At 36.0% G+C, this 15733-nt stretch overlaps 1 protein-coding gene across 14 annotated transcripts in view; it reads right to left on the bottom strand.

Annotated features, from left to right (window-relative positions):
* The window catches only part of MIA2 (MIA SH3 domain ER export factor 2), a 120372-nt gene that overhangs the window by 59888 nt on the left and 44751 nt on the right, over nt 1–15733 (bottom strand). For 9 of the 14 annotated variants that reach the window (XM_072629773.1, XM_072629768.1, XM_072629771.1 and 6 more), the window contains 8 exons: nt 13621–13752; nt 13005–13026; nt 12815–12903; nt 9555–9626; nt 6515–6541; nt 6011–6121; nt 5356–5427; nt 1385–1489 (listed from right to left, as the gene is read on the bottom strand). In XM_072629773.1, coding sequence (XP_072485874.1) covers nt 1385–1489; nt 5356–5427; nt 6011–6121; nt 6515–6541; nt 9555–9626; nt 12815–12903; nt 13005–13026; nt 13621–13752 — 630 coding nt within the window. The remainder of the gene's footprint in view (nt 1–1384; nt 1490–5355; nt 5428–6010; nt 6122–6514; nt 6542–9554; nt 9627–12814; nt 12904–13004; nt 13027–13620; nt 13753–15733) is intronic. The other 5 variants (XM_072629774.1, XM_072629769.1, XM_072629772.1 and 2 more) reach the window with 1 other exon arrangement.

Raw genomic sequence — 15733 nt, 5'->3', positions numbered from 1 at the left:
GGTACTTTAAAAATGCCTGTTTTCTTAGTTGATTGTGAATAGAGTGGGGACAGTATCACAGAGTTTTAAGAGGTAGAACAGAGAAGAACAGAGGTCCAAGGGTTGATGAAGATGAAGATGCTGATGAGCCAGAAGGCAAGGATGGTGGAGGGGAAATAACATTGTATTGTGAAATCCTTAAGTATAAGAGTAGAGAAGATTGAACCAGGCACTTGAATTCCTTGAGAAGAGTGACTTGGAGGAAAATACATCACAACAATAAGGATTCTGGACAGCACAAACAAATCTCAGAAGCACTTGCAAAACATGACAGCAGAGAAGGCACCTGGAACTGGCAATGGAGAGTGCACAAGAAGCAGGACAGCTGCTCCCCTCCTTGCCCCAGTACGCAAGTGGCATAAGGAAATAGTCATTCACATTGGAAAGTTGTCCATAGTTCTATGAGTGGCAGAAGAGGAATTTATTAACAATGAAGGTAAAGTTCCATAAGGCACAATGTAATTAATAGGAGGACAAAAGAAATATGTAGGTTGTAGAGGGGATGGACCAAACAGGTCAGGTAGGAGAGTGAGGTAGCAGGCAAAATGGATTTTCACCTCAGCAGATTTCAACTCTAAATAACAGGGATAAGGGAACCAGGAAATAGAAGTTCCTACCCCGAGATGGGAGAAGGGCCCATGGATGAGGTGCCCATATTTTATGGCTCTGTAACTCTAAGGCACTGCTGGGCACAGCGTCCATGCAGAGATGGAAGCTTCAGCTGTCAGAGCCTGTCACTCCTAACACTGAAGAGACTGGGGTGTAGGGACGGCACAGAAGCAGCAGCACCCTGAAGAAGAATGAACAGCTCCATCTATGACAGGGGATGAGGCACATGTAAAAGATACCCCAAAGATAGGGTAAGAATTTGGCACCTGATTGCTATGTCCCTGGAAACACAGGCCCTCTAAAACCTTTTTTGCTCTGAAGCTCAGAATCTCTGATGGCTGTGGATCCCTATCAGTGCAGACCTGCTACTGGATTATTATTTCTAAAGGATGAAGGTCACCAGAGTGGGAAGGAGCATATAAAAGTGAAACTGACTACACAACAAAGTCTTCACCTACTTTATGTGTTTTATTGCTTATTTTCAACAAAAAGATACAAGAGGTTCTACATTGTTACATTCATGTGCTACTTACTGGGAACACAGAACCCATAATAACCTTGCTACAGTTAATATACACAGAAAAGGAAATATAGCGACTATAAAAAAATTCAACGTTACCATGTAGAACCAACACATCATCAGCCCTGGCACAAACTTGAGAAACCCATTCATATGGATTGGGGACATTTGGAATTTGAATGCTTTTAAATCAGTGAATATTTAAATTACACAAACCTGTTTTTGGCTTTCCTGTAGATGGGAATTTTCTTGCAAAGCATCTTCTATAGATGTTTTAAGTCGTTCTTCATTCAGCTGAAATACTTTTAGGGTTGTTTTGGCCTAAACAAAACAGAAAATGTTGAATCAGCAACTATAAATAAATAAAACAACTAGTGAAATAAAATAAACATTACAGAATCAAAAGATTACAGAGTAATAGGAGGAAAAGACCTACAGATTTAATGTTGATGAGATTAGAAGGCATCTAATCCAATCCCTTCATTATATACAGACAAGGAAACCTGAGAGGTCTAGTGACCTGTTCACACAAGTAACAGAGTGACAGAACCTAGTATTTAAACCCAGGTGACTTCCAGTTAAGGTGGCTGAGTGAAGAAAGAGCAGAACAGCCCAGCTTTCACACAAGCACTACAGCATAGGAGAGAAAAAAGAGCACCAGACTGAATAATGATCAAGAAACCTAAAAAGGAACTATTGTAAGCCCAGATCTACACAAGGGAAGAAAGCCTATGGATATGAATATGGAAAGGTTCCATCAGAAAAGCTGAGTGAGTGCAGTGTAGACCCCAAAACTCTCAAAGGACAGTTGAGGCCTAAAGGGAGGAAGAACACTGGAGAGCTCCAATGAGGAAGCTGTAAGAATCCAAAACATCTAAGAGTTCCAAAAGTCTGCAGCACAAGGATCTGAGCCAACAATAATAGCTTTTAAGAACACAGCTCTCTGTACCAAGAAGATAAAAGCAGACATGAAATCTGCCAGCACCCTGAGCACAGATGCCAGTCAATGGAAGTGAAAGCCAGAGGCCAGAACCTAGACAACATAGGTTAAAACTAAACAGGCTCCCCACTCCGCCATTCAAGTTAAATCTGGCAATATGGGTAAACACAAGATCAAGAAATGAAGAAAGAAATAATTTCACAACAACTACAAGTCTCAGATTTAAAAACAAAACAAAACAAAACACCAGCTTAGTCATAAAAACTACAAGAATTTCTGGAAAAAATAAAGCAAGACACCAAAAAAGGAGAAGATAAATGAAATGAACATCAGCCCTACAGGAAAGAAATGCTTACAGGGGCTCCTAAGCCTTACCAGATAACAGACTCCTTAAATATTAGCATGGATCAAACAGAAAGGAATGACTCCCACTGAGACAACAGAACACATTATAACAAAATCAAAAGATGAAAGAGAAAAAAATCTAAGTTGCATGTTAACCAAAATGACTGATCCAGAATCCAGGTCAGAGAGAGGTTATTTAAAAGTTACTGGACTGCCTGAAATCCATGACTTTCCCTATCTAAGACTGAGTACCATATTTCAAGAAATGTTGAATGAAAGCTACATAGACCTATCTGAATCAGAAGCCAAGTTAAAATAGAAAGAATTCACAGGCTGCCTCCTCAAACTTTCAGCTGGAGAAATTAGAGGAAGATTTCATTGGTACAGATGTAGAATTACAGAATCTTAGTTTCAGAAAAAGTTAGTCATGCCTGTATTAGCTGATTTTTGCAGAGAGAGTTATTAATTAATATGTCACAGAATTATTGTTGTTATTTGCCCTTCATTCTCCAAGAGGACCAATGATATCAGAAAATGATGGCATGCCTTGCAAGTGAATAGGATTTAAGTGAGGTAGGGACATGCAAAAGTCATCAACCTCATTCTCTCCTCTGGAACCATCTGGGTCCAGTGGCAAGATGTAAATCAAGATGACTGGAGATGACCTAGGATGCAATGGAAGACCTTGGCCTTTTTAAGCTAAGGTCTCTCCTAGGTCTCAGTTTGACTGAGGCAATGCCCATTCAGTGATTAAGGCTAGGTAAGAAATGAGGCTAAGAATGGTCTCTTTTACCCATTCAAAAAAAAAAAATCAATCTGGGAGGGGAAGACCCTCAGGGTTTCTGGAGAAAACAGAAACAATTGCTATTTACACTCACTCTTGAGTCATCAGGGCCCAAACAACGACCAAGTGAGGCTTGGGCTGGGACCTACTGTTGGTCAATAAATGAGAGCCAGAAGGATTTGGGTTTAAGGCATGGTCCTTAAGAAAGAAATCTAGCCAGGAAACCCCAAGATAACTTGGGAGGATTCAGCAATTAAAATTTATATTCCTTTAGGCAAAGGTAATAGTATGATATGGACAGAGGAAGAGGACAAAGAGAAAGAGGAAGGGAAGGAAGTAAAGAAGAATCTGCATTATAACCTTTGACCCAGCAATACCACTTCTAGGACTGTATCCCCAAGAAATCATAAAAATGGCAAAGGGTCCCACATGTACAAAAGTATTTATAACAGCACTCTTTGTAGTGGCCAAAAACTGGAAATCAAGGGGATGCCCATCAATTGGGGAATGGCTGAATAAATTATGGTATATGAATGTAATGGAATACTACTGCACTATAGGAAATGATGAACAGAGGTGTGGAAATACTTATATGAACTGATGCTGAGTGAAAGGAGCAGAACCAGGAGAACTTTGTACACAGCAACAACCACAGTGTGTGAGGATTTTTTCTGGTAGACTTAGTACTTTATTGCAATGCAAGGGCTTAAATAATTCCCAATGGTCTCTTAAGGAAAAATGCCTTCCATATCCAGGGAAAGAACTATGAAATTCAATCGCAGAATGAAGCAGATCATTTTCTTTTATATTACGTTTTGGTTCGTTTTATGATTTTTCCCATTTATTTTAATTCTTCTATGTAACATGACTAAGGTGAAAATGTATTTAATAGGAATGTATGTGCAAAACCAATATAAAACTATATGCTGTGTCAGGGAGGGAGTGAAAAGGTAGGGAAGAAGGCGGGGAGGGAGGGGAAAAAAATCTAAGATATATGGAAGTGAGTGTAGAATGCTGAAAACAAATAAAATAAATTAAAAAAAAAAAAAAAGAAGCTACATTACCCAACTGGAACTGGTCAGTTACATCTCTAGTGGGGCAGCTACTACAACTCACAGGTTGGTTTTTGTTCTTCATTATCAAAAAGGATCATGACATTAGGAAGCTGATGCCATGACTTACAAGTGAATTGGATTTAAGTGATTAAGGATTCAGCCTCACTCTCTTCTCTGGATCCATCTGGGTCCAGTAGCAAGAGACAGATCCTGACAACTGAAGATGGCCCCATGTCATAGGGTAAAGCAAAGACAAATGTATGCAGCAAGGTAACAGCTAAGAGAAGTCTGGAAGTTAAGAGCAGAGTCATAACCACCCTTGACAATCTAGGGACAGAGGTTCATTTGGTGGTATGCTGAGCCTCTACCAAAATTCCCAAATTATGTAACATTTTTATGTGCTCCACAACTATTCCTCAAACATCACCGTCCCCATCAGAATATCTGTACATAGCTGAGTTCAGAAGATCTGGATTCTAGTTCCAGCTCTGTCACTAATTTGCTGGCTCTATATCCTGGGGCAAAGCATTAAAATTTCTCTCAATTCAATCCAACTTTTATCTCAAAATTTTAGCTGGCGAAGTCAGAGTAAGATTCATGAAAGAGATGGCTCCTACATTAAAACTTGAAGAAAAGAAAGGACTTTGGAAAATAGACATAGGGAAGGAGAAAAAATAAGTTTATTCCACACGCAGAAGGTGATGTGAGCCTAAGGTACAGGGATAGGAGAGGGCAGGCCAGTTAATGGGACTTCCCATTTTGAGCAGAATGTACTGTATGTGAAGGGAAATAATATAAAATAAAACTAGATAGATATTTAAAACCATGTTGTAGAAAGCTGTGAATATTTGTATCAAGAATTTATACTTTATTTGATAACCTGCTTCCTTATCTATAAAAATAATAGGCCTACAATAAACTGTCAAGAGTCCTTTCAGCTCTAAAATTCTATGTTTATATATCTTGTTCTTAATTATACTTTTAAAATGCTACACTAAATTTACATTACATTAAATTAAAATTATCTGTATACTTTACAAAATGACTACCCAATTCAACTTACTTCAGCGACTTGTGATTTGATAGATTTGGATTCATCTTCAAGTGATTGTATCCGTTTTTTAATGTCAGCCATCTAGAAAGAGTGTTAATAATTAAAGTGCTTTTTTATTGCAAGGGTTTCTATCCACTGTTAGAAACATGTTATAAAATCTGATTATATATTTAGAGCCAAGATAGTTTTAGTTTATAATTAAGAGCTACACCAAAAATGTAACACTATTTTATAACAACTTTATTTATCATATAACTATTTAACTACTTTTATACTTTGGCAGTAAAATAAAGAGTAAACATCAAAGTGGCACTTAAAATAATATCTTTTGTCTAAACCTTAATATTTTACCAATTACAACTGTATGGATTCATGATATTTAATAAAAGGTCATAATTTCAAAAGTTCATTAAGCACTCACAAACACATCACTGAGTCATTTCCTAAACTAAATACCAAGGGGAAAAGAAGAAAATAAAAACAAAAACCAGAAACTTAAAGCATTTTCATCTTTGCTCTTTGTATAGTAAAAACGGCCTACTGTACATGTGAGTATTTAGGTTAACTGAAAGCTAGTTCTTTTAATATATTTTTAAAAGCTACAAAGTTTAAATCACCCCAAGTGGCCTCTCCTTTTTCATTTCTCCAGATACAAAAGTCTTACCAACTCATCTTGTTCTGATCGTTTAGATTTCTCCTCTTTCAAGTCTGTTTCTAAAGAATGTATTTCATCCGTAAGTGCAGAGTTTGCTCTGTTCAGCTTTTCATATGAAACCTAAAAAAATGTCAATTTTGTAAAGTAATATTAAGCATTTTTGGTTAGGGTTAATCTCACATATATATATATATGTTAAAATTTTTCATGTGTATCATTAATAATTTAAATCAGCTTATTTATTAATGATTAATAACACTATTAAACTTTGATTAAATAATATTCTATCTTCTAAGATAATATAAGAAAATGAGGACATTCATTTAAAAATGGCAATCAAATAAAAAAATGAACACATAAATCAGAAAATGATAGGTGCACTTTAAAACATTTTTAAAGGCAATAACGCTCTATGTAAGGTAAAAGATTGCAATTTTCTATTACCTTTTATTATTTAAAATCATTAGGTACTAGATTATTACAACTGATTTACAGATGATGAAATAAACATACCTCTAATATTTGTGATCCTTCAAACAACTTGTCCCCCCCACCAAAAAAAAAAAATCAAAAAATAATTTAACAGATGTCAAAATAAAAGTAAAACAAATAAACATTTTACTTCTGGTTAAAAATAAAAAAGGAAACTTGCTTATATACACCTTGTCTATTTTTTCCATATTACCTTCAAATAAAAACAACATTACTATGTTGGTTTCTTTTCACATGCTAAATCTTTAGCTATTATAAAGTATACCTGAAAATGTTTTCATCAAGAATGTCAATAATTTCAACCTAATTTGAAAAGGACTGGCTTGTTTGACAATATGGCTGAATATGCATTTAACCATTGTCACTGATGTTCATTAATGGCAAAAGAATTAGTATAAAAATACTAAAACTTAAAGAAAGATTTCCCATAATATTCAGCTCAAGATGAAAAAATAACTGTATGTGCAATTAGAGACTATAAAGACAACATCTCCCAAAGTCAATGTTTTTATTTGGCCTGTAAAATATGATTCTACTAAGCCAACTTCTTTTACCTATAAAAACTGTATCTCTAACTAGCCAAAGCAGAAACATAACAACCAATCCTATGTAGCAGAATGCGTGAGAAGAGATAATGGAGAAATAGAAAATAAGATAACTACTCTGAAGAAAATGAAATTCTAAAACTGAAATTCTTCTTTGGTGACAATCTCTCCCACAGCTTTATTCCTGAGCATGCTTTTGTTTCTTTTTGAAATTTCTGGCCTATCCATCCCTCTCTGTTTTCCTCATCCATCGTCCTGGCTTCAATTCCCTCCATTTACAGTATTAATCTTAACATTTGTCATTTCAACTCTACAATCACTTGACATGTCATTATGCCCTACTAATTTCTTAATACCGGGTCACCCCTATCTATCATCTACTTGATCTCTTCTCTTCTACTGATGGCCATGCCAACCCCCGCTGAAAGAAATAAGAAAACTTTGCTGACTGAATTAAATATAAAATCATAACATCTAACATCATGTGAGATCTCACCAATGCTGAGGAGTCCCTTTATTCATCTGAGTCCCAATCATACTCTTGAGAGAAGCTTATTTTAAACTTTCTACACAAAGTCCACAACTCCACCCCCAATTCAATCTCCCTCAGCAGGTGATTGTGCCTTCTACTTTATTGAATAGATTGAAACCTTCTTCTCTTTGCTCCCTAATCTCCCATTTTCCACACTTCAAACTTTCTCTACTTATTCACTTCTCCTTTGCTTCAGGTCTCACTGGTGACCCTCATTTCTACTCAAGAAGTGTACTCTACTGTTCATTATATCTCCTGTCTTCAGGTTTTTCCTCTCAATAATTCCTTCCTCATTACCTATAAACATATTCAAGTCACTGCTATCCTTAAAAATCTAAAAAGCAAAAACTAAACAAAACAAACAAAAAAAACCACACACCCTTTCTTGGCCCTATTATACCCTCAATATGTCATCCTATATTTCAAACCCCACTCCCATTCACTGCCAAAATTCCTTTAAAAAAGTCTATACTTAGTGCCTATACTTTCTCAATACTCCACTCATTCTTCAACCATTTTCCATTCCACAATTACACTAAAACTGTTTTCTCCAAGGTTACCCAAAACCTCTTGATTACTCTTATTACCCTCCTTTAGCCTTCTAGTATAGAATCCTGACCAGTTTCCTTGTTAAGAGTTTCACTCTTTTCTAAACCATTCTTTACTCAGCTGGCAAAATTCCTAATAAGCAAATGCACTGTTTCTTTTCTATTCAAATACTTTCTGGGTCTCCCTACTGCCTACAAGATAAAATACAAACTCCTCCTAACATTTAAAGTCCTCTACAATCTAGCGCCAGATTTCCAGAATTAATTCCTATCCCTTTCAGGCACTCTATAAAATGAGGGTGTTAGATCTCAACTGTCCTTTCCAACTCTAAATCATAATTCCTGCTCAGATTTCCCAGTATTTTGCCTTTTCTTCTTTGCTCCATAATATTCTACCTCTTCTTATACTTATCTGTTACAAGGGCAGAGATTCTATAATTTTCCATCTTTGTATCCTAGGCCCCTGTTACAGTATTTTATGCATAGTAATTGCTTGGTATTTATTCAGTTGTTGAAATAAAAAGAAAATTATTTTAAGAAATAACAGAAGTCAAGAACAAGGAATAATTCATCTAAGTTCCTGATCGTTTTTATATGGAATTCACATTGCATTTTTTTTTTAATCATGAATGCACATAGCAAGGACTATAGGACTGGAAGCTGGAAAGGACCTCAGAGATTATCTAGTCTATTCTCACATTTTACAGATATGGAAATTGAAGTCAAAAAGCTGAAGTAAAGAAAAAAAATTGGTTTCAGATCCAAGTATTATAGCTCCAAATCTAGTGCTTTTATGATTTAGACTTAAGACGCATCCATGCACACAACAGAAACACAATACCCAGACTCTCTCTGCTTAGCTGAATTTAAAAGTACCTTCCTAAAACATTTAGATACCAAACTTTTGTCCAAGTCTAACTTACTCCAAGGAACTTGAATATGAAGAGATGGTGGAAGAGCTGGCAAATGAGTAGTAACTCACTGCTATCACCTATTCCCCCTTTTGAAAATGATATCTTTTCTTTGTGATGTCAGGTTCTCTACTCTGTAAAAAGATGTCCTACTGCAGAACAAGTTCTAGTCAATGGGTCAAAATGCCAAAAAGTGACACAAACACCTTACAAACAAGCTCTCATATGAAGGTTCCTATCTCCAGAGTGTTTTTGGTTTCTTCCTTGTGTTCTATTTCTTCTCTAATACACACATGTGCATGCGTGTGCGTGTGCGTACATGTGTGTATGTGCGTGCGTGTGTGCATGTATGTGATGTTTTGTTTCTGAGGAAGCTCTAATTGGCCATCCAAACAAAATAATTAATATTTCTTTTCTTACTGAAGAAAGTATATATAGCTTCTCTAAAGGATGTTTTTCTTTAGCTTTAATAATATATTATTAATTAAATCACTTGACTATTTCACCTTTTTCTTCAGTTCTTACCTCCAGATTGGGTGTTTCTGATGACTCTCTCTCAAAGTTTTCATCCTTTAAAGATGATTCTAGATTTTCATACTGCAATCAAACAACAGACTATGTCAGAGGCTCTCAAATATGGCTTTGGTGACTATATGAAAAGCAGAAAAAATATACCCTGATTGCAGACTGGTAAAGCCTAGATTGAAGTTACTTTACAGGCATATAAATTTGATCCCATTTTCTTCAATTCTTCTAGGCCAAAGAGAGACAGAAACAGTGGCAAATTCATGCCTAAGAATTTTCACTGGCAAATCAACCAATCAACAAACATTTTTATGCACTGTGCTAGATATTAGAGATACAAATATAAAGCATCAAACAATGTAAATTCACAAAGAGCTATAAGAATGTTCAGAATAAATATAAAAGAGAATAAATACAAAGTAGTTAAACAAAAGGTAGTTTGAGAGGGAAGATATTAGAAGTCGAGGGGATTCAAGAAAAGCTTTATGTAAAAGGCAGTGCTTGAGCTGGACCTTAAAGGAAGAAAGGGATGCTATCAGCTGCAGGTAAGGAGAAAGTACATTTCAGGCATGAGGAGCTGTCAATACAGTGATGGGAGAAGGAACATCACATGTGAGAAACTAGTCTGCAGAGTTTGGCAGGATTCCAGATTGCAGGAGTTTAAGTCTCCAATGAGACTGGAAAGTGATGCTGGAATCAAGTTATGAAGGGCTTTAAGAGCTAAGAAGAAGAATTTATATTTTATTCTAGAGACAATATACTACTACTTAAGTTGAATGAGTATGAGAATTATAGGATCAGATCTACACTTAAGGGTAGGAGTTTGTAGGATAGATGGGAGTAAAAGTAAGACTTGAGGCAAGGAGGCTAATTTAGGAAGCTATTACATCAACCTAGAGAGGAGATGATAAGGGCCTGAACTTAGATGCTAAATACATGCATAGAGAGAAGGGTTGGATGTAAAAGATGCTATAGCGTCAGAAATGATAAGATTTGACAACTGGTTGGATATGAGGGGTGAGAGACAGGAAGAAATTGAAGGCTGGGAAACTGGGAAGGTAGTGCTGTCAAAAATAGAGAAGTAGAGCAGATGGATGAATTTGGAAGGAAAGATAAGTTCAATTTTTGGCGTGCCGAATTTGAAATGTCTCTGGGATATCCAGCTTGAAATATCCAAAATACAAGTGGTGATGTGGGACTAATGAGGCTGAATTCATAGATCTTTGAGAGTTACCTGCATAAAAATTAGAATTAAAAACACAGGAACAGATGAGAGCATGTAGGACAATCTTGAAGAAGACCCACAGTTAAGGAGAATTATATGGATGAGGAACCAGCAAAGGAAAATGAGGAGTGGTCACAAAGGTAGGAGAACTAGGAGAGAGGAGTGTCATAAAACCCAGAGAAGAGAAAGTATCCAAGAGGAAGAGTGGTTAATAGTATTAAATGCAGCAGAGAGATCAAGAAGGATGAAGACTAAAAAAAGACCATCAGATTTGACATTTAAGGAAACAATGGTAATTTTGAGATCTGAGATCAGACAAGAGTGTAGAAGTAAAATACCTAAAGGGATGGGATTGGAAAGGAAGGAAAGTCAAGTTAGAGCTGGGCTAATAGCCTGAGAAAGTACTAAGGGATGGGGGGTGCTCAGTGAGGGAGGAGAATAAGTTTAAGAGGGGTGAGGCTGAGGGAGAAATAAAATAATAGGTGGTTATGGTCAGAGTTTCTACTTTAAAGAAGTAGAACATTTGCAGGTAATGGTGAAATCAAGTGTGTGCAAATAATTGCAAAGTATATCCTTCATATCTCCCTAGCAGGCACTCCCCTAATCACACTATATCTGGAATATATTCTTCTCTGGGAGCCACATTTTAGAAGGTATTGAGAAGCTGAAGCATGCCTAGAGAAATATAACCAGAATGATGAGGACCCTAGATACCACATCATATTAGGCATGCAGTAGATAGAGTGCTGGGCCTGTAGTCAGGAAGACCCGAGTTTAATTCGATGTCACTTACTAGTTGGATGACCCTGGGCAGGTCACTTAATCTTTGTCTCAGTTTTCTTCACTGTAAAATGTGCCTCTCTTAGAGGAGCTCAGGTCCCACAAGCTACTTCAGCTGCTATGCTGCACGGCTAACTTGCATGAAATGTACAGCCCACTGAAACCGTCACAACTTTTCCACAGGAACTGTTAAAAACCATCCAACATTTGGGAAGTTGAATTTTTTGCAGCTAAGTGAAGGACTTTCCATTTATCTGCACTAAATTTATCTCATCCAGTTTAGCCTCTTGTTCTGGCATGTTGAAATCTTCTTGGATCCCGCCATTTGGAGTGTCAGTTATACCTCCTCATCTTTGTTTCATCTACAAATGTGATAAGCACATCATCTATGCCTTTATCCAAGTCACTGGTAAAATATTATACAGCAAAGGGACAAAGACAAATCCACTCTAGGCCAATCTTCAGTCCAACATGACATTAAACCAATGATTACCAAACATTTGGGCCTATATCTCTCTCAATTTTATTGGCAAAATTCAGTATAAAACTGAAACTTCCTGATTCTTAGAGACAAGCATGTTCCATTATAACACTGTGGAATTATTTTTAAAGCAAATCCAAAACACTCAACTATCAAAGCAAATGATATGGTGTAAAAGTCTCAAAAGAATAAAAAACATGAAAACAAGGAGATGAAAAGAAATAAAACTACTAGCAAAAAAGATAAAGGAGAATGAGATGTTTATTTTATGTTGGAATTTAGCAGAACAACTCACTTAAATGTAGTAATTCACTGGAAAATGTAAAAGCAGCAGTAAGAGTATTTTGTGAAAAAGAAGAGATAATGAGATCATCCCAGTTCCTCTGAGGAAAAGTAGTGGAAAGAATGTAGAACTAGAAGTTCTGGATTCAAGTTCCCTTCTGTTATTGGCTTACTATCTTGGTTTGTGGGGCTTTGCTTTCTCACCTGTAAGACCAGGATAATAATATCCACACTACCTACCTCAAAGGGTAATTACCAAGATCAAATGAGATGAGATGTGATGAGATATTTTTAAAAGAAAAAAGTACTATATAATTGCCACATACTGTGACTAGGAGGGGCTTTATCTTTTAAAGAAAACTGCACACGAAGCAGAAACTTAGAAGCAAAACCACATTCTCAAAGCTGGATAAAGTTTCTACTTATTAAAAGTCTTTTCAAGTAAAACTTTAAGTTTAACATGAATAATGACAATTTAAGAAATATGCTTACCTCTCTTTGACAAAGGCTAAGTTTTTTAAGAATCTTACATTTTTCTTCTACTAGTTCAGAAACTTTTTTGGCAAGCTGTTTTTCCCTTCCTAAAAAAAATCAATAGTCATGCTTAAGTTATTGTAATGAAAAGGATGAAAAATTTCAAAGTGCAATGGAAAGGTCTAAAATAGAAAAAAAAATAGCCTACCTACATAAAGTCGGCTTTTAACCTGAAATAAATGAGTTTTAACAAAGAAATTACATTACAATGCATTTTAAAACTATATACTCTAGCAAGTCTAACATATTAAATTTATAATATTTATATTACAAATAGTAGTGACTCCTCATTATGTTAGGACAGTGAATTCTGACTGACCAAACAAAAGAGCAAAACACAGCCAATTTTTTTATTTACTCTTTCCTCTCATTCAAATACCACAAAACCAGAAATTTTCTTGGGAGAGTAAATAATAGTACAGGCTGGGCTGGTATGAATACTGATACATGAAGAAAAATGTCAGCAATACATAGAATAGCCAACATATAGGCTAACAATAACTATAGAATATCTTGGAGGCAAAATAAAAGAAGAAAAATTCAAAAGAAAGTCCAAAGGTAGAAACAATTAAAGTTTTATCACTGTTTTAGAATAATCTTGCAACAAATTCTCAAAAATGTGTAATTTATTTTTTAAATTACACTTGGCTCTTTTCTTTAGTGTTAATCAACTGCAAGCCCAATTTTGAGTGCTTGGTCTAACTATAACTTTATACTAGCATACAGTACATCATTTTAGTACAGTGTATATTCTGGTTACTTACCGAGTAAAAACCTCTGCACAAAAAAAGGAGAACTATAAAAAAGCCAACTGTAACTGCACATAACACCATTTCCCAGGGAAATCCATATAGATCAGTACCTGGTCTCATATCTTCAGGCAATGCTGCTACAACCTTCAACACAAAAAGAAATTAAATGATCAACAGAAATTTTTTGCTATGAAGTCAACAAGCATTATTAAGTACCCATTATGTGGAGGAGATAACATGCAAACAACTATGTACAAATAAGATATATATATATATATATATGACAAATAGTAGATAATCATCAGAGGGAAGGCACTACTACTAGTATTATGGAAGACTTGGGAAAGGCTTCTTGGAGCAGGTGGGATTTTGGCCAGGAGACAAAGATGAAGATTACATATGTGGCACAGTCAGGAAAAAAATAGAGTCAGAAGATGGAATAGCTTGTGAGAGGAAGAGCAAGGAGGCCAGTGTCACTGCAGAATAAGTGAAGAAGAGTAAAATATAAGAAAACTGGAAAGGTAAAAAGGAGTCAGGTTATGGATGGCTTTAAATGCCAAAGAATGTTAAATCTGACACTGAGTCACTGGAGTTTACTGAATACAGAGTTGATACGGTCAGATATGACTTTAGGAAGATCAATCTGACATGTGAATAGAGGAGTGGGAAGAGACTTCTGGCAAGGAAACTTACCAGCAGGTTATTGTAGCAGTTCAGGAGTGAAGTGATGAGCACACGCAATAGAGTGGCAGCAATGTTAGAGAAGTAGAGAGGACCTCTGTGCATGAGTATCAGTGAATGAGAGAGAGAGTGAGAAAGAGTGAGTGAGAGAGTGAGAATGAGAGAGAGAGAGAGAGAGAGAGAGAGAGAGAGAGAGAGAGAGAGAGAGAGAGAGGAGTCCAAGAGGCTGAAAGGCCTCAACGGTAATAAAAAAGCTAGGAAGGCATGGGCCTTGGGGGAAAGATAATTAATTCAGTTTTAGACATCTGTGGGATAAGACATTCAGTTCAAAATGTTCAACAGACAGTTAGAGGTATTAGAGTGGCATTCAGAAAAGAGATCAGGGTTGGATAAATAGATTTGAAAATTACCAGAGCAGAGATGAAAACAAAGTATAAAGCTAATGAGATCAACAGGTAAAATATTGTAGGTCTTTAAAAAAAAAAGCCAAGTCTGGCAAAAACCTAATAATCAAATGTTATCTCTTTAGAAAGTAGTACAACTAAAAATTCAGAGTGCAACTCCCCAAATTCTCACACCAAATATCTACGAGTACAATATCATGACGGGTTGGGTTTTTTGTTTTTTACTCTGTGGTATTCTGTTGGGAACTACACAATCATAGATTTAGAACTAGAAAGGGCCTCAAAGGTCATTAAGCTCAAACCTAAAGAGGACATATTGCTTCATTTTGTCTTATTCTCTCTAACACCTAACACAGAGCTAGAAACAAAGCAGTTACTTAAAAAAAAATGAAGTAACATGCTGAATTTTTTTTTAAAAATGCAGTACATAACAGCTACACACTTTTAAATGTCAAGATTATCCATTCATTTATTAGCCAAACATGTCACATTTAGAGCAACAACTTAATGTTTGTAATTTATTTAATAAAAACTGTCATACTAAAAAAAAAAAAAACTGTCATCCTTCAATACTCTTTGCCCCATTTTCTGCCACTGTCACTGCAGAAGTGAAAAAGACCAAACAGGACTAAAGGCCATTTTGCATTTTTCTCCAGTTCCAGTATTGTCAAGACAAAAGAATTCACCAGGTGGCTAGCCTAGTTGTGATGGACTTCTGCACAGTTAACAAATTATGTTACTTCTGTGGGTAACACACTTAAAGGAACAGCTGATGGAACTGAGGGTATTTATTTTGGAGAACTGAAAATTTGGGGGATAGGGAAGGAGAGCAGGATAACTTTTCAATTATTTGCAGAGGTGTCAGATTTAAAGAGTGGATTAGACTTATTCTGACAGAAGCAGGAGGTATGAATGGAAGTTGAAAAGAGGCAGATTTATGCTTTTGGTATGGGATCACGGACCCCTGTGGCAGTATGGTGAAACCTACAGAAACCCTCCCAGAACAATATTTTTAGCTAATTGAAGGAAATGATAAATTA

The sequence above is a fragment of the Notamacropus eugenii genome, chromosome 1, assembly GCF_028372415.1.
Source record: "Notamacropus eugenii isolate mMacEug1 chromosome 1, mMacEug1.pri_v2, whole genome shotgun sequence".
NCBI classification, from domain to species: Eukaryota; Metazoa; Chordata; class Mammalia; order Diprotodontia; family Macropodidae; genus Notamacropus; species Notamacropus eugenii.
The sequence above is the reverse complement of the archived record's forward strand: the minus strand, read 5'-3'. Positions and strand labels throughout refer to the sequence as shown.